The following is an 18,709-nucleotide window of genomic DNA, read 5'->3' as shown; positions in this document are numbered from 1 at the left end:
AGCTTTCCCACTGAGATCGGGAACACTGTCGCTCAATATGGTGCTAGAGGCTCTAGCTAGAGCATTCAGGCAAGAGAAAGAAATAAAAGGCATCCGATCGGAAAGAAGAAGTAAAACTCGCTATTTACAGATGATATGATCCCATACCTAGAAAGTTCCAAAAAAAACTACAACAAAGCTGCTGGAGTTAAACAATTTCAGTAGAGTATCAGGATACAAGAAACGCGAAATCGGGAAACGGACTTTGGCCCAGTGGTTAGGGCGTCCGTCTACCACATGGGAGGTCCGCGGTTCAAACCCCGGGCCTCCTTGACCCGTGTGGAGCTGGCCATGCGCAGTGCTGATGCGCGCAAGGAGTGCCGTGCCACGCAAGGGTGTCCCCCGCGTAGGGGAGCCCCACGCGCAAGGAGTGCACCCGTGAGGAAAGCCGCCCAGCGTGAAAAGAAAGAGCAGCCTGCCCAGGAATGGCGCCGCCCACACTTCCCGTGCCGCTGACGACAACAGAAGCGGACAAAGAAACAAGACGCAGCAAATAGACACCGAGAACAGACAACCGGGGGAGGGGGGGAAATTAAATAAATAAATAAATCTTTAAAAAAAAAAAAAAAAAAGAAACGCAAAATCAGTAGTGTTTCTATAAATTAGTAATGTACGATCTGAGGAGGAAGTCAGTAAAAAAATTTCGTTTGTAATAGCTACAAAAAGACTCAAATATTTAGGAATAAACTTAACCAAGGATGTAAAGCACTTGTATTCAGAAAACTACAATGCAATGCTGAAAGAAATTTTAAAAAGACCTAAATAAATGGAAGAGCACTGCATGCTCATGGATTGGAAGACTAAATATCATTAAGATGTCAATTTTACCCAAATTGATATACAGATTCAATGCAATCCCAATAAAAATTCCACCAGCATTTTTCAAAGAAATGGAAAACACAACTATCAAATATACGTGGAAGAGTAAGGGGCCCTGAATAGCCAGAAACACCTTAAAAAGAAAGCGAAGTGGGATGACTCTTACTTTTGGACTTTAAATCACATTGCCTAGCTACAGTGGTAAAAACAGCATGATACTAGCATAAAGACAGACACATAGCCTGATGGAACCAAACTGATTGTTCAGAAAGAGACCCTCACATCTACGGCCAAGTGATTTTGGACAAGCCTGTCACACCTACCCTGCTGGGGCAGAATAATCTCTTCAACAAATGATGCTGGGTGAACTGGTTATCCACAGCCAAAAGAGGAAAGAGCACCCCCACCTCATACCTTACACAAAAACTAACTCAAAATGTATCAAAGACCTAAATATAAAAGCTGGAACTATAAAGCTCCTAAAAGAAAATGTTTTCCTTGAAGAAAACATCTTCAAGACTTCACACCAAAAGCATGAGCAATGAAAGAAAACAGGACAAACGGGACCTCCTCAAACTTACACACTTTTGTGGTTCAAATACTTTGCCAAGAAGGTAAGAAGGCAGCCACTCAATGGGAGAAAATATTTGGAAACCACATATCCAATAAGGGTTTGATTTCCATTCTTTATAAAGAGATCACATAACTCAACAATAAAAGAGCAAGCAATCCAATTAAAAAATGGGCAAAATATTTAAATAGACATTTCTCCAAAGGGGACATACAAATGACCAAAGTTCCACATCACTAGCTATTAGGGAAATACAAATCAAAACGACAATGAAATATCATCTTATACTGCATAGAATGGCTATTAAAAAAAACAAAACAGGGAAGTGGACTTGGCCCAGTGGTTAGGGCATCCGTCTACCACATGGGAGGTCCACGGTTCAAACCCCAGGCCTCCTTGACCCGTGTGCAGCTGGCCCATGTGTAGTGCTGATGCGCACAAGGAGTGCCCTGCCATGCAGGGGTGTCCCTGCATAGGGGAACCCCACACTCAAGGAGTGCGCCCTGTAAGGAGAGCCGCCCAGCGCAAAAAAAGTGCAGCCTGCCCAGGAATGGCGCCGCACACACGGAGAGCTGACACAACAAGATGAGGCAACAAAAAGAAACACAGATTCCCAGTGACACTGATAAGGATAGAAGTGGTCACAGAAGAACACACAGTGAATGGACACAGAAAGCAGACAAGGGCAGGGGGGGGGATGGGAGGAAGGGGAGAGAAATAAATAAAAAATAAATCTTAAAAAAAACAAAACAAAACAATAAGTGCTAGAGAGGATGTGGAGAAATAGGAACACTTCTTCATTGGTGGGAATGTAGAATAGAGCAGCCTCTGTGGAAGACAGCTTGGCAGTTCCTCAGAGAAATATTAATACATATAGAACTGCCGTATGATCCAGCAATTCCTCTACTAGGAATATATCCAGAAGAACTAAAAATGATGGCACCAACACACATCTGCCTACCAATGTTCATAGCAGCTTTATTCACAATTGCCAAAAGATGGAAACAAACCAAGTGTGCAGCAACCAATGAATGGATAAACAAAATGTGGTATGTACATATGACGGAACACTATGCTGCTATAAGATGAAATGAAAATGGGACATACATGAGAACATGGATGAATCTCGAAGACATTATGTTGTGTCAAACAAACCAGACACAAAAGGACAAATAGTGCATGGTCTTACTAATGTGAACTAATCACAAAAAATAAACACATAAGTTAAAATGTAGCATATAGGTTATTGAGATAAGCAGAGGGCTGAGAAGGGTTCTGATGCTTAATGTAGGTAGAAGTTTCAATTAACTTGACTGTAAAAGTGTGGAAATGGATAGAGTTGATGGTGCCACATTGTAGTAAGTAGCAGCTGGCTTATAAATGGGATTGTGCCTGAAACAGGTAATCCAGGGATGTAAATGTCAATTGAAAGAAAGCTATAGAATAGTCTAGGGACTGAGTAACACAGAGAACCCAGAGGTGGATGAGAATTGTGGTTAATAGTACAAAAGCAAGAATGTCCTTCTGCGGACTAGAATGGAAGCATGTCACTATTGCAGGGTGGTGGGAATGTGGAGAAGCACGGGAAAAATACCACTAATGTAACCTATAACACTGTAACGTTCTTGCCTCAATGCCAAAGACGTGCTGCTAATAGTAAGGGGGATGGAAAAAACATACCAGACGGATGCTGTGGACCATGGTAAGTGGTAATAACCCGATGATATTATCTCGTAATCGGTAACAAATGTTCCACAACGGTGTGGTGTGTTGGTGGAGGGGTGTCGTGTGGGAATTCTACACATGTGCATGATTGTTTTGTAAGTCCAAAACTTCTGTAATAAAAATACAATAATTTTTTAAGAAGGCAGCATGTGCTGGGAAAGCCTTTGCACCTCTCCAAAGGATTGCATGTTTGGGGGGGCTGTCTGCAGAGCTCCCCACTCTGTGACCTGGAGGCAGTGAGAAAGGGCAGTCAGGGGACTCTGGCCAGGTGTGTTGTGTTCCCCCCCAAAAAAACATGTTCTTAATCTTAATCCGCCCCTGTGGGTATGAGCTCATGGTCAATCGGACCTTTCGGTGGTTATTTTTGGCCAAGGTGTGGCCAGCTGAATCGGGCTGGGCCTTCTGGAGAAGGCCACCGAGACGGAGGCCACGGGGAGTAGCCAGAGGCTGGAAGAGGAAGGAGGAGACACTGCCACGTGCATTGCCACGAGATGGAAAAGCCACGCGCGGCGGCCGGCCGGCGGCCAGCCCACACACCAGTGTCTGGGGGACAGCACTGCCGTGCTGATGCCCTGATTTTGGAGTTCTAGCCTCAGAATACACCCCAGCTGCCTAAGCCGCCCGGTGCCCAGCAGCCGGCCGCCGACGCGGGCCATCGGGCCTGGTGCAGGCCGGGTCCGCGGCCGACGCGGGCGAGGTGGCTCGGGGCTCTTCCGGCCCCTGCTCACCAGCTAGCGCCCGCCGGAGCGAGAGGGGACGGGGCGCCAGCCCGGCAGGCGCCGTGCATTCCGGCGAGGGGCCTTTTCTAGCCCTTGGCCCCCGGGGCGCGGGGAGCGGGCGGAGGGCGGCGCGCGGGGGGCACCTGGCTGCAGGGCGGGCGGCTCCTCTGTCCTCAGGAAGAGCTCCTCCGGGTCCGAGCCCCGGCTGCGGCCGAGGAGGTGACGCGGCGCCCCAGGAAAGGCCCTCTCCTCGCGCGAAGCTTCCTGCAGCAAAGACAACCAGAGGCGAGTTAGGAAGGCCCGGGAGGCGCGGCTCCGACTCGCGGGCGCACGGGGTTCGAATCCAGCCTAAGCACTAGAGCGCTAGGAAACCGCCTACACAGAGAGGCTCCTTGGTCTAACGGGAGACACCTCGACCTCCCCGAGGGGCCCCGGCCGGCTTCGGCCCGCCTGGCCCTGCGGCTAAGTGAAGGGACCGCGGCAGCCAGCCAGTCGGACCCGGCTCCATTCCCCGCAGCTGCCGCCCCGCGGGGGAGGGGGGTACAGCTCTTCTGAGCATCTTTATAAAAATGCGCTGGAGAGCCTCAGCCGCAGGCAAGTGACTCCCACGAGGCCTGTTTCTTCTTTTCTTTCAAACTGTTTCACATTTGGGAAATTTCAGTAAGAAACCATTTTCCCTCCCGACTCCATTTTAGCTTCAGGAAAGATTCTTGCATTTATTACTGTTGACGGGAACAGGCTGGTGATAAACTCTCCCGTGTCGGTAAGGATAAACGGCGGAACAGCGCTTCACCGCTCACCAGGGACGTGTGGCAAATGTCATCTCGTGTTCGTGTCTGTGGCCCATGGGGGGAGCGGCCCCCCAGAAGCCCGGGAGCTCGCCCAGGTGCGCGGCGGCCCGAGGGCCCGTTCAAAGCCAACGCCATCTCGACACCCCCCCCATCTCCTTCCAGCCTCAGGCGACGATGACTCTAGAAATTATTTTGGAGTCCAGAGCCATAACGACGGCATTGGGAGCCAAGTCGGAAGCCCGCTCCCTGCACGGCCCTCCTGCGGGTCCAGAAAGGGCTGCTCCCCTGGGAGGGCTGGGGTGTCTGCAGGTGTTGCTGGACAAACAGCTGCCGCCCTGTTCCCTGTCTAAAGACTGAGGACCAGCCGGGAGTGACGGGAAGGAGGGCTCCCTCTTAAGGTCTTTCCTTGTCTTCTGGTTGATTATGTTTGGAAATTGTTTCCCAATGATCTGTGAGACACTCGACCTGATGCTGGAAACCGGGTGGGCTCCACGGCAGGACAGATGACCTACCTTTCCAATATGCTGGCTATTTTAGAAGGTGAAGACACTGTACATTTTCTATGTTAAAGTCTTTTGAAAGTTCTTAACAAATTAAAAAAATACATCAAGATCATACAAAGTATCATTTCTGACCTCAATGGAATGAAACTAGATATCTGTAATGGAAGGAAACCTGGAAAAATTATACATATGTGGAAATTAAACAACACTCTTGAATGATGGATCAAAGAAGAAATCACAATAATATCTTGAGATGGGTGAATATGAACACACAGCATATGAACACACAGCATACCAAAAGTTATGGGGTGCAAGGAGAAGAGTACTGAGAGGGAAATCTACAGCTCTAAGTGCTTACAGGAAAAAGGAAGAAAGATCTCAAATCATAGAATTAACCTCACAACTAGAGAAACTAAAAAAGAGCAAACTAAACCTAAAGTGAGCAGCAGGAAGGAAATAAGGGTCAAAGCAGAGATAAAATAGAGAATGAAAAAACAAGGGAGAAAATAAAGAAAACTCAAAATTGGTACTTTGAAAAGATCAACAAATTTGGCTAGCCTATACTTAGATCATCTAAAAGAGAGAGAGAAAATTTAAATCACTAAAATCAGAAATGATGAGGGAGCGTTACTACTGACTTAGAAATAAAAAGGCTTATAAAAGAATATTATGAACAACTGGATACCAACAAACTGAGGAAATAGACAAATTCCTAGAAACACACAACTGCCAAAACTGGCTCTAGAGGAATGGGAAAATCTGAACAGAACTATATCAACTAAGGAGAAGGAATCAGTCATCAAAATACACCAAATGGATGATATGGACTATAGTGAGCAGTGAAACTTTGACAAAGCTCTTTCATAATTTGTCCCAAATGCTTCGCAACAAGGCAAAGTGGTGGTGGTGGGGGGTACGGAGCCCTGTATGACGTGCGTGCTTGCTTTGTAAGTTTACAACTTCCACTATACAGTTATTGTTTATGTATGTTCATGTATGAATGATATACTTCAATAAAATTTTTTAGTGGAAAAAAAAAAAACTACCAACAAAGAAAAGTCCAGGACCAAATGGCATCACTGGTGAATCCCACCAAACATTAAAAGAAGAATTAATGCTAGTTCTTCTCTACTTCTTCTCCAAAAACTAAAGAAAGAGGGAGGGACAAGTGGTGGCAGAGTAAGGAGCTCCTGGAGTCAGCCCATCCTACAGGCAGTTAGCAATCACCCTGAAGGGCTGCTTGGGGGGTCCTGGAGCCCAGAAGAGCATCCTGCGACATCCCTGAAGGAATGGAAGGAGGAGGCTGCCCTCTGCAGAGAAGATTCGTAAGTAGAGCGCTCCATGCCCCGGAGGCCGGTGCCCATCCTCCACGGGAGGCACAAGCCACCGCAGCAGCTATTCTGTGGCTGGAGATGGAAGTTCCATTTCCCAAAAACGGGAGGAAGAGACAGTTGGGCACCAACTTCAGCTACTGATTAGTAAACTCAGCAGGCTAAAGTATAATCCTAAGAACAGCTAAAGTTTGAACCCGTCCAAGCTGGAAAGAGACCAGTAGCTGCCATTTTACCTCGGCCCCAGCATGAGGGGAAGCCGGGCTGACTGAAAATCTCATGCTGGTAGGGACTGGCTTCTTTCCACCAAGATCGGGTTGCAGCACTAGCCTGAGCCCCAACTCTGCTTCCAGCAGGGAGGAAGCTGGGGGAACCCGCGCCAGCCTCTCTGGGAAACTGCAGGCACTGTCCTTGGTACAGACTGGATACTTGGACACCTGTAGCTTCATCCCCACCCCCCAATAGGATAGGAGGGGGCTGGTGTGTCCTCAGCCTACCTGGACAACTGCAGGAGTTTTGGGCCTGCACGGACTGGACTGTTGGAAGCCTGCTGTTCCACGCCCATCTCTGATAGGACAAGAGGGGGACGGTGTCTCCCCAGCCTCTCTGGGCAACAGCAGGTGCTTTCGGTCCACACAAACTGAATATTTGGACACCTGTGGCTCCATCCCCGCCCTCCCCCCAACACGATAGGAGGGAGGCTGTGTTTCCTCAACCTCTCCCAGCAGCGGCAGGAACTTAAGGTCTGCAAGAATTAGATCACTGGGCACTCCAGAGGGTCCATCCCCACCCCTGGCAGGGGAGGAGGAGGGCCAGTGCAAGGTCAGTCTACCTGGGTAACAGTGGTCAGTTCTGACCTGCTCGGCTTAGTTTGCGGCCCACACCTGCAGCTCCATCCCTGGCCCAGGCAGGGAAGGAAGGGACATGAAGCTTCATCAGTCTCCCAGGCAACTGCAGATGGTCTTGGGCTGCACAACGTGGATTACTACTCACGGCTGCAGCTCCATCCCTACCACTGCCAGAGGATAAACATGAGAGAAGCTTCATCAGTTCCTGGGGCAACGTGGGCAGCATCAGCCTCCACACCTTACAGCTCCAGCTACATCCTACTAGACAACCAGCAAGGGAGAAAACAAGAAAGCCCTAAACTAAGGAGAGAAACTGCACCTGGGATATATATGTCTAGTAAGCCAGATGCTAAGACACCAACACAAAACTACAATCTACACCAAGAAACAGGAAGATATGACACAGTTCAAGGAACAAGATAAGGTTCTAGATGACATAAAGGAATTGAAATGACCAATCATAGATGTTCAAACAAATCCCCCTAATAAATTAAATGAAATGGCTAAAGAGATTAGGGATATGAAGAAGACACTGGGTAAGCACAAAGAAGAATATGAAAGCATACATAGAAAAATGGCAGATCTTATGGGAATGAAAGGCATGATAAATGAAGTTAAAAATACACTGGAGGCATATAACAGCAGATTTGAGGAGGGAGAAGAAAGGATCAGTATACTTGAAGACACAGCCTCTGAAAGCAAACCTACAAGAGAGCAGATAAGGAAAAGAATGGAAAAAATTGAACAGATTCTCAAGGCACTAAATGATGGCAAGATATACAAAAACATACATATCATGGGCATCCCAGAAGGAGAAAAGAAGGGATAAGGGGCAGAAGGAATATCTGAAGAAATAATGGCTGATAATCCCCAGCCCTATTGAAGGCCATAGATATCCATGTCCAAGAAGCACAATGTACTCCCATCTGAAAAAATCTGAATAGACCAACTCTGAGACACTTACTAATCAGAATATCAAATACCATGGAAAGAATTCTGAAGGCAGCAAGAAAAAAGCAATGACTCACATACAAGGGATACCCAATAAGTTTAAGTGCAGATTTCTCACCAGAAATCATGGAGGCAAGAAGGCAGTGGTATGATACATTTAAGATACTACAAGAGAAAAACTGCCAGCCAAGGAATTTATATCCAGCAAGACTCTTTCAAAAATGAGGGCAGTTTAGAATATTCACAGATAAACAGAAACTGAGAGAGTTTTTAACAAGGGACCAGCTGTGCAGGAAATACTAAAGAGAGTGCTAAAGCCTGAAAAGAAAAGCCAAGAGAGAGGGGCTTAGAAAAGAGTCTAGAAATAAAGATTATATCTGTAAAAGTAGATGAAAGTGTAAAAAGAGTGGTGAAAATAAAATGTGATAGATAAAACCCAAGGTCAAAGTGGCTGAAATAAGGACTGCCTTCACAGTAATAACATTGAATGTTAGTGGATTAACCTCCCCAATCAAAAGACACAGATTGGTGGAATGGATAAGAAAATATGAGCCATCTTTATGCTGTCTACAAGGAACTCACTTTAGACCCAAGGATACAAATAGACTGAAAATGAAAGGCTGGAAAATTATGACCCATGCATACAGTAACAACAACAAAAGCTGGAGTAGCTATACTTACATTGTATGAAATAGACTTTAAAAGCAAATCTGTTATTAGAGACAAGGAAAGACATTATATATTAATAAAAGGGGCAATTCACCAGGAAGAAATAACAATTATAAATGTATAGTGCACCTAACTAGGATGCCCCATATTACATGAGGCAAACAATGGCAAAACTGAAGAGAGAAATAGATGTCTCTATAATGGTAGTTGGAGACTTCAATACACCACTCTCAGCATTAGGTAGAATATCTGGCAGAGGATCAATAAACAGAGAGCTTGAATAATATGATAAGTGGACTAAACCTAAAAGACGTACACAGAACATTGCATCTCAAAACAGCAGGATATATATTCTTCTCAAGTGCTCATGGATTGTTCTCCAGGATAGACCATATGTTGGGTCACAAAAAAGATCTAAATAAATTCAACAATATCAAAATTATGCAAAGCACTCTCTCTGATCATAATGGAATAAAGCTGGAAATGAAAACAGGCAGAAAAAGGGAAAATTCCTGAATATATGGAGATTAAACAATACATTCTTATATAATTAGTGGGTCAAAGAAGAAATTTTTAGAGAAATCAATAAATATCTCAAGATGAAAGAAAATGAGAACACAACATACCAGAACCTAAGAGATGCAGCAAAGGCAGTGCTGAGAGAGAAATTTACAGCCATCAATGCTTATATTAAAAAAGAAGAAAGAACTAAAATCAATGTCCTAACTACACAGCTGGAGGAACAAGAAAAAGAAAAGCAAATGAATCCCAAAGCAAGCAGAAGGAATATAATAACAAAGATCAGAGCAGAAATAAATGAAATTGAGAAAAACAAAAAATAGAAATAACAAAACCAAAAGCTGGTTCTTTGAGAAGATTAACAAAATCAACAAACCCTTAGCTATACTGACAAAGAAAAAAAGAGAGAAGATGCAAACAAATAAAACAAAGAATGAAAACAAGGGCATTACTACTGATACTACAGAAATAAAAGAGATCATAAAAGGATACTAAGAACAGTTGTATGCCGACAAATTAGACAATGTAGATGAAATGCAAAAATTCCTAGGAATGTATGAATAACTTACAATGACCCTAGAAGAAACCGAAGAACTCAACAAACCAATCACAAGTAAGGAGATTGAAACAGTCATCAAACAACTACCCAAAATGAAGAACCCAGGACCAGATAGTTTCACAGGTGAGTTCTACCAAGAATTCAAAGATTTAATACCAGTCTTACTCAAACTCTTCCAAAAAATTGAACAAGAAGGAACATGGCCAAACTCATTCTATGAAGCCAATATCACCCTCATAGCAAAGCCAGATAAAGATATTATGAAAAAAAGAAAATTACAGACCCATTTCCCTAATGAATATGGATGCAAAAATCCTCAAAAAAATACTTGCTAATTCAATCCAATAACACATTAAAAGAATTATTCATCATGATCAAGTCGGTTTTATAAGAGGCTGGTTCAGCACAATAATATCAATCAGCATAATACACCACATTAATAAGTCAAAGAAGAAAAATCACATGATCCCATCACTTGATGCAGAGAAGGTATTTGACAAAATACAGCATCCTTTCTTGATAAAAAAAATACTACAAAAGATAGGAATTGAAGGAACCTTTTTCAATTTAATAAAGGCCATATATGAAAAACCCACAGCTATAATTGTACTCAATGGTGAAAGACTGAAAGCTTTCCTGTTGAGATCAGGAACAAAATAAGGATGCCCACAGTCACCACTGTAGCTCAATATGGTGCTAGAAGTTCTAGCTAAAGCATTCAGGCAAGAGAAAGAAATAAAAGGCATCCAAATTGGAAAGAAAGAAGTAAAAATTGCTGTTTACAGATAATTTACAGATAAGATCCTATACTTAGAAAGTTCTGAAAAAACTACAACAAAGCTGCTGGAGTTAATAAACGATTTCAGTAGAGTATCAGGATACAAAATACGCAAAATCAGTAGTATTTCTATAAATTAATAATGTGCGATCTGAGGAGGAAGTCAGTAAAAATAATTCCATTTATAATAGCTACAAAAAGACTCAAATATTTAGGAATAAACTTAACCAAGGATGTAAAGCACTTGTATTCAGAAAACTACAATGCAATGCTGAAAGAAATTTTAAAAAGACCTAAATAAATGGAAGAGCACTGCATGCTCATGGATTGGAAGACTAAATATCATTAAGATGTCAATTTTACCCAAATTGATATACAGATTCAACGCAATCCCAATAAAAATTCCACCAGCATTTTTTAAAGAAATGGAAAACACAACTATCAAATACACGTGGAAGAGTAAGGGGCCCTGAATAGCCAGAAACACCTTAAAAAGAAAGAGCGAAGTTGGAGGACTCTCACTTCCAGACTTTAAATCATATTACCTAGCTCCAGTGGCAAAAACAACATGGTGCTGGCATAAAGATAGACACATAGACCAATGGAATCGAACTGATTGTTCAGAAAGAGACCCTCATATCTGTGGTCAAGCAATTTTTGACAAGTCTGTCAAACCCACCCAGCTGGGCCAGAACAGTCTCTTCAACAAATGGTGCTGGGAGAACTGGACATCCATATCCACAAGCAAGAAAGAGGACCTCTCTCTCACTCCTTATACAAAAATTAACTCAAAATGGATCAAAGACCATAAAGCTCCTAGAGGAAAATGAAGGGAAACATCTCCAAGACCTGATGGTCTTTATCTGGCTTAAACTTTATATCAAAAGCACAAGCAATGAAAGAAAACATGGATAAACGGGACCTCCTCAAACTTTAACACTTTTGTGATTCAAAGGACTTTGCCAACCTTTCTTTCTCTCTCTCTCTCTCTTTCTTCCTATCTTTCTCTCTTTCATCTATTAGTCCTTTTTCTGAACACTTGAGAATAGGTTGTATACATCGTGCTCCTTGAACACTTAATACTGCCATATACATTTCCTATAAACAAAGATATTCACTTATGTAGCTACCTTAAGTGCAGTTATCAAGTTCAATAAATTTAACATTGATATAAAGCTTTAAAAACAAAACAAAAGACTTCGCCAAGAAGGCAAAAAGGCAGCCCACTCAATTGGAGAAAGTAATTGGAAACTACAGATCCAATAAGGGCTTGATTTCCATTCTATATAAAGAGACCACACAACTCAACAATAAAAGAGCAAGCAACCCAATCAAAAAAGGGGCAAAAGACTTAGCCATTTCTCCAAAGGGGAAATACAAATGGCCACAAAGTACATGAAAAAATGTTCAATATCACTACCTATTAGGGAAATGCAAATCAAAACGACAATGAGATAGCTCACACAGCATAGAATGGTCATTTTTTATAAAATACAAAACGATAAGTGCTGGAGAGGATGTGGAGAAATAGAAACGCTCCTTCACTGTTCGTAGGATTGTAAAATGGTGCAGTCTCGGTGGCAGACAGTTTGGTGGTTCCTCAGGAAGCTAAATCTAGAACTGCCATATGATCCAGCAAATCCTCTGCTAGGAATATATCCAGAAGAACAAAAACTGTGACACAATCAGACACCTGCACACCGATGTTCATAGCGGTGTTATTCACAAATGCCAAGAGATGGAAACAATCCGAGTGTCCATCCACTGATGAATGGATAAACAAAATGTGGCATATACACATGATGGAACACTGTACTGCAGTAAAAAGAAACGAAATTGGAACACAAATGATAACAAGGATGAACCTTGAAGACATGATGCTGAGTGAAATAAGCCAGACACAAAAGGACAAATATTGCATGGTCTCACTAATATCAACTAAATATAAAAAATAAATAGATGGAATGAAAATCTAGAGTAAAAGTTACTAGGAGATAAGAGGAGGACTGAGACGGGGTACTGATGCTTAACTTAATGTATGTGGAAGTTTTAATTAATTTGATTGTAGAAGTGTGGAAATGGATAGAGTTGATGGTAACACATTACAGTGAGTAGAACTAACACAGCTGGTCTATAAATAGGATTGTGGCTGAAAAGGGTAGTCTAGGGATGTAAATGTCAATTGAAAGAAAAGTAGAGGATAATCTAGGGACTATGTAACATAGTGAACCCAGAGCTGGATGAGAGTTATGGTTAACAGTACAAATGCAAGAATGTCTTTCTATGAACTAGAACAAATGGACATCACTATTGCAAGGTGGTAAGAATGTGGAGAAGCATGGGAAAATACAATTAATATAACCTATGGACTATAGTTAACATTAATACTGTAATATTCTTGCATCAGTGCCAAAGATGTACTGAGATAATAATAGGGGAGTATGGAAAAAACATGCCAAATGTACACTAAGGACCATAAATAGTGGTATTCATCTGATGATACTATCTCATAATCTCTAACAAACGATCCACAACAATGTAGTGTGTTGATGGAAGGGTGTTGTATGGGAATTCCATACATGTTCATCATTGTTTTGTAAGTTCACAATCTCTCTAATAAAAATATTTTTTAAAAATTAAAGAGGAGGAAACACTCCCTAAATCTTTCTATGAAATAAGCATTACTCTGATACTGAAGCCAAAGACTACAAGGAAAAGAAGAGTACAGACCAATTTCTCCTGTGAATACCCACACAAAAGTCCTCAATGAAATACTAGTAAACAGAATTCAACAGCATATTCAAAGGATTTACCCCATGACCAAAGAGGTACTTACCCACAGAGGGGTAGAAAATGGTGGAGAGGGTGAGAGTCAGAGAATTTTAGGAACTGGTGGGTGGGCAGGTGGGAAGGTCCTGGGCCAAGCCTGAGAAGCTTGATCCTACAGGGGCAGGCAGGGGCGAGTCCAGGGAAAACCAGTGGCCACCCAGCCCAGGTCCCAGCCAGCAGGCGCCGCCGAGGATGCTGGGAGTTGGAGCGAGTGCAGGGACGGGAAATGGGCTGCATTGAGGTTTCTGTGGGGCACTTCTGGCAAAATGCCTAAAGAGAACTCAGAAGAGAAGGACCCATGTTTTGGAAGCTCTTGTAGTTTGTTGCAATTTTTTTCTCATTCTATAATAAGTAAAGATTCACTTTCATATTTTACTTTAAAAATGTATCTTCCCACGAAATACTTATTAGTTACAAAGGAGTAAAGAATAGGTTCAGAGTAGAGGAGGCTGGCACTCCCCCTCCCCCGCCAGGAAAAGGAATCCGAGGTATTTATATTCCGATTGCACTAACTCTACAGATCAGCGGAGGAAGGGTTGGCGTCTTTTCTTTCCCTCCCCCGCTCTCCCTCCTTCCCTCTCTCCCTCCTTCCCTCCTCCCTCTCTCCTCTCTCTCTCTCTTCATCTCAATTTTCTTTTTATTGTGGTAAAATACATATAACTTAAAATTGACCACTTTAGGTGAACAATTAAGTGCCATTAACTACATTGACAGTGTTGTGTAACCATCACCACTATTTCCAGACTTTTTCCATCACCCCGAACAATAACTCTGTCCCCACTAAGCAACAGCTCTGGGTCCTCTCCCCGCCTGGTCCTGTGTAACTGCTAACCCACTTTCCATCTCTAAGAGTCGACCTCTTCTCGGTGTAGGGAAGCGGAATCAGGCAGTATTTGTCCTCTCGTGTCTGCCTTACTTCACTCAGCCTCACGTAGTCAAGGGTCACTCGAGCTGTGGCCCGGACCAGGGCTTCCGTCCTCGCCGTGGCTGAACGACGTTCTGCTGGGTGGACAGGCCACATCTTCTCCGCCCATTCATCCGCTGGTGGACACTTGGGCTGTTTTCACCTCTTGGCTACTGTGAATAATGTTGCTGTGAAAGTTGGTGTACAGATATCCGTTCAAGTTCCTGTTTTCGATTCTTTTGAGTACTGTATATACCTAGACGTGGAATTGCTGGGCATATGGTAATTCTATATTTAACCTCTCGAGGAACTGCCCAACTATTTTCCACACTGCCTGCACCCTTTTACATTGCCACCAGCAATGCATGAGGGTTCCAATTTCTCCATATTCTTGCTAAAATTTATTTATTTTTTTAATGATAACCATTCTAGTGGGTGTGAAGTGGTATCTCATTGTGGTTTTGATTTGCATTTTCCTAAAGACTAATGATGTTGAACATCTTTTTATGTGCTTGTGTATCTTTTTTTTTTTTTGAGAAATGGCTCTTCAAGTCCTTTGCCCATTTTTAAATTGGGTTGGTTTTTTTTTTTTAATTGTGGGGGTTCTTTACATAGTATATATTCTTTATATTTCAGAGAACATATATTCTCTCTATGTTAACCCCTATCATTTGTATGACATGAACATATTTTTCCCTTCCTGGGGGTTCTTTTCACTCTCTTGATAGTGTCCTTCGATGCATGAATGCATTTAGTTTTGGTGAAGTCCAATTTATTTGTTTTTTTCTTTTGTTGTCTGTGCTTTTGATTTCACATTTGAGAAACTACTGCCATACCAAAGTCATGATTTGCCCGTATGTTTTCTTCCATGAGTTTTATCATTTTTAGGTCTTAAATTTAGGTATTTGATCCATATTGAGTTGAATTTTGTATAGGGTATAGGGCCAGGGCTCACATTCATTCTTTTCATGTGAATATCCAGTTTTCCCAGCACCATTTTTCAAAAAGACTGTATTTTCCTCCATTGAATGGCCTTGGCATCCTTGCTGAAAATTATTTGAGATGCCAGGGTTTATTTCTGGGTTCTCTAATCCATTCCATTGGTCTGTATGTTTGCTTGTGTGGCAGTACCACATGGTTCTGTCTCTTTCTTTATTCCCTTCCCCTCCCTCCCTGCTGTTTTGGAGTCTGTGTCCATTCACTGTGTGATCTACTGTATCTATTTCTCTTTTTGTCTTTCTTCTCTAGGGTTCACCAGGGTTCGATCCTGGGGACCTCCGATGTGGAGAGAGGCTCCCTGTCAATTGCACCCCCTCAGTTCCTGGTCTCTGCTGCGCTTCCCCTTGACTCTCCCCTTCGTCTCTCTCTGTTGCGTCATCCTCTTGCTGCTTTGATTCACTCGCATGGGCACTGGCTCACCACATGGGCACTGGCTCACCATGTGAGCACTCACGTGGGCACCTTGCTTGCCACACAGACACTTGCGCAGGCACTCGGCTCACCACGTGGGCACTGAATCACTGCGTGGGCACGCTTTTTCTTCTTCTTTTTCACCAGGAGGCCCCGGGGATCAAGCCCAGGTCCTCCTGTATGGTAGGCAGAGACCGTATCACTTGAGCCACATCTGCTTCCCTACCACACTGTTTTGACTATTGTAGCTTTGTAGTAAATTTTGAAAGCAGGATATGTGAGCCCTCCAACTTTGTACAAGATTGCTTTGGCTATTTGGAGTCCCTTGCATTTCTATGTCCATTTTAGGAAATTTTTTCTATTTCTGGGAAAAAAAACCTTGCTGGGTATTTTATAGGGGTTAAATTCAATTTGTGTATCACTTTGGGTAGTATTATCATCTTAATAAAATTAAGTCTTCCAATGTGCTAACATGGGATGTCTTTCATTTACATAATCTTTAATTTCTTTCAGCAATGTTTTATAGTTTTCAGCATACAAATCTTGTGCCTCCATGGTTAAATTTATTCCTAAGTATTTTATTCTTCTTGATGCTATTATAAATGGATTTTTTTTAAAGATTTATTTACTTATTTATTTCTCTACCCTTCCCCAGCCCCACCCCTGTTGTCTGTTCTCTGTGTCTTTTTGCTGCATCTTCTTCTTTGTCCGCTGTTGTTGTTAGCAGCACGGGAATCTGTGTTTCCTTTTGTTGCATCATCTTGTTGTGTCAGCTCTCCGTGTGTGCGGTGCCATTCCTGGGCAGGCTGCACTTTCTTTTGTGCTGGGCGGCTCTCCTTATGGGGCGCACTCCTTGTGCATGGGGCTCCCCTATGCGGGGACACCCCAGCGTGGCAGGGCACTCCTTGCGCGCATCAGCTCTGCACATGGGCCAGCTCCACATGGGTCAAGGAGGCCCAGGGTTTGAACCGCGGACCTCCCATGTGGTAGACAGACGCCCTAGCCACTGGGCCAAGTCCGCTTCCCTGGAATTTTTTTTAAAGTTTCTTTTTTTAGGTTGTTCATTGCTAGTGTATAGAAATACGACAGATTTTTGCCTGTTAATTTTGTATCCTGAAACTTTGCTGAATTTCCTTATATTAGTTCTAGCAGGTTTTTTTTTTTTCCTTTTGCATGGATTCTTTAGGATTTTCCACATACCAGTTCTATTTTCCCACCTGCAAATACAGATAATTTTATTCTTACTTTCCAGTTTGGATGCTGTTTATTTCTTTTTCTTAACTAACTGCTCTGGCTAGAACTTGCAGTATAAAGTTGAATAACAGTGGGGACAGAGGGTATCCTTGTCTTTTTCCTGATCTTAGGGGGAAAGCTTTCAGTCTTGCACTGTTAAGCATGATGTTAGCTGTGGTTTTTTCATAAATGGCCCTTTCAGGTTGCTGAAAGCAGATACCATGAATGGGTTGACTTAACAATGGAAGTTTATCAGCTTACAGTTTTGAGACTGAGAAAAAATATGCAAATCAAGGCATCATCAAGGCAATGCTTTATTTCCAAAGACCAGCTGCAGGTGATCCTGGACAACTCTGCCACACGGCAAGAATGTGGCGGTGTCTGCTGTCTCTCCCTTCTCCTTTAGGTTTCATTGCTTTCAGCTTCTTGCTTTCGTGGCTTTTTCTCTCTCTCTCTGTATTTATTCTGTTTATAAAGGACTCCAGCAAGAGGATAAAGACTCATCCTGAATGAGGTGGGTCACACCTTAACTGAAGGAGCCTCATCGAAAGGTCCTCCTTACAAGGGGCGCACACCCACAGGAGGGGATTAGATGTAAGAGCATGCCTTTCTGGGGTCCAGACAGCTTCAAACCACCACAGTGGCCTTTGTCATGTTGAGAAAGTTCTCTATTTCTGGATTACAGAGTATTTTTTTTATCATGACAGGGTGTTAGGTTTTGTCAAATGCTTTTTCTGCACCAGCTGAGATGAACATGGCATATCGATCGCTTTTCGTTTGTTTAACCGTCCTTGTAGTCTGTGGATAGATCTCACTTTGTATTAGTTTCTTGGCTGCTAAAACAAATACCATACAACAGTTTGGTTTCTATGTATTTTTCTTTCTTTTTTGTTGTCTTTTTGTTTTTGTTCTTTGTTGTTAATTTTGCTTTATTGGTTTGGTTTTAAAAAAACAGGAATTTATTGGCCATGGGTTTGTGGGTAGGAGAGGTCCAAAATTGAGACCTCAGCAAGGCTTCCCCCCAAAGACCGTGACGTTCTGGAGCTGGCTGCAGGCGAGGCTTGGTCCTTGGCCTTTCTGCCACATGGGAATGTACATGGCGGCTTTTCCTCCTTTTGCTTCCTTGTTCTGCTGACTTCCAGCCTCTGGCTGCTCCCTGAGTCTTCTCTCTCCATCTGACTTTCACTCTGCTTATGAAGAACTCAAGGAATGCGAATTAGAGTCCAACCTGGAGAGAAAGGCTGCAACTTCAATGAAGTAACTTCTTGACGAGATCCACCAGAATGTGGACCAAGATCCAAGAACACGTCTGATGGGGCACACAGCCCAATTCACCACACAATTGGTTACTGGCACTTATTATCCAAGTGATCAGAGTGCACATGGTAATAATGGGTCAAATTGAAATCATGCACCAATGAACAGGATGCAAGGAGACCACAGCTTCAGGTCTTTGACATTCTTGCCAAAGAAACAACCTGAACCTCATCAACAAGAAAAGACGAGACAAA

The 18,709-nt window shown here is 43.0% G+C and overlaps 1 protein-coding gene across 4 annotated transcripts in view; it reads right to left on the bottom strand.

The window, feature by feature from the left end:
* CCDC40 (coiled-coil domain 40 molecular ruler complex subunit) overlaps positions 1 to 18,709 on the bottom strand; it is a 55,954-nt gene that overhangs the window by 34,269 nt on the left and 2,976 nt on the right. For all 4 annotated transcript variants that reach the window (XR_011646965.1, XM_058284840.2, XM_058284838.2 and 1 more), the window contains exon 4: positions 4,017 to 4,137. Coding sequence is in view for 3 of the 4 variants with exons in the window: in XM_058284840.2 (XP_058140823.1) it covers positions 4,017 to 4,137 (121 nt within the window). In the remaining variant the exon portion in view is untranslated. The remainder of the gene's footprint in view (positions 1 to 4,016; positions 4,138 to 18,709) is intronic.

This window comes from Dasypus novemcinctus, chromosome 21 (genome assembly GCF_030445035.2).
Source record: "Dasypus novemcinctus isolate mDasNov1 chromosome 21, mDasNov1.1.hap2, whole genome shotgun sequence".
Lineage (NCBI taxonomy): Eukaryota > Metazoa > Chordata > Mammalia > Cingulata > Dasypodidae > Dasypus > Dasypus novemcinctus.
This window is presented reverse-complemented; position numbering and strand designations above follow the sequence as displayed.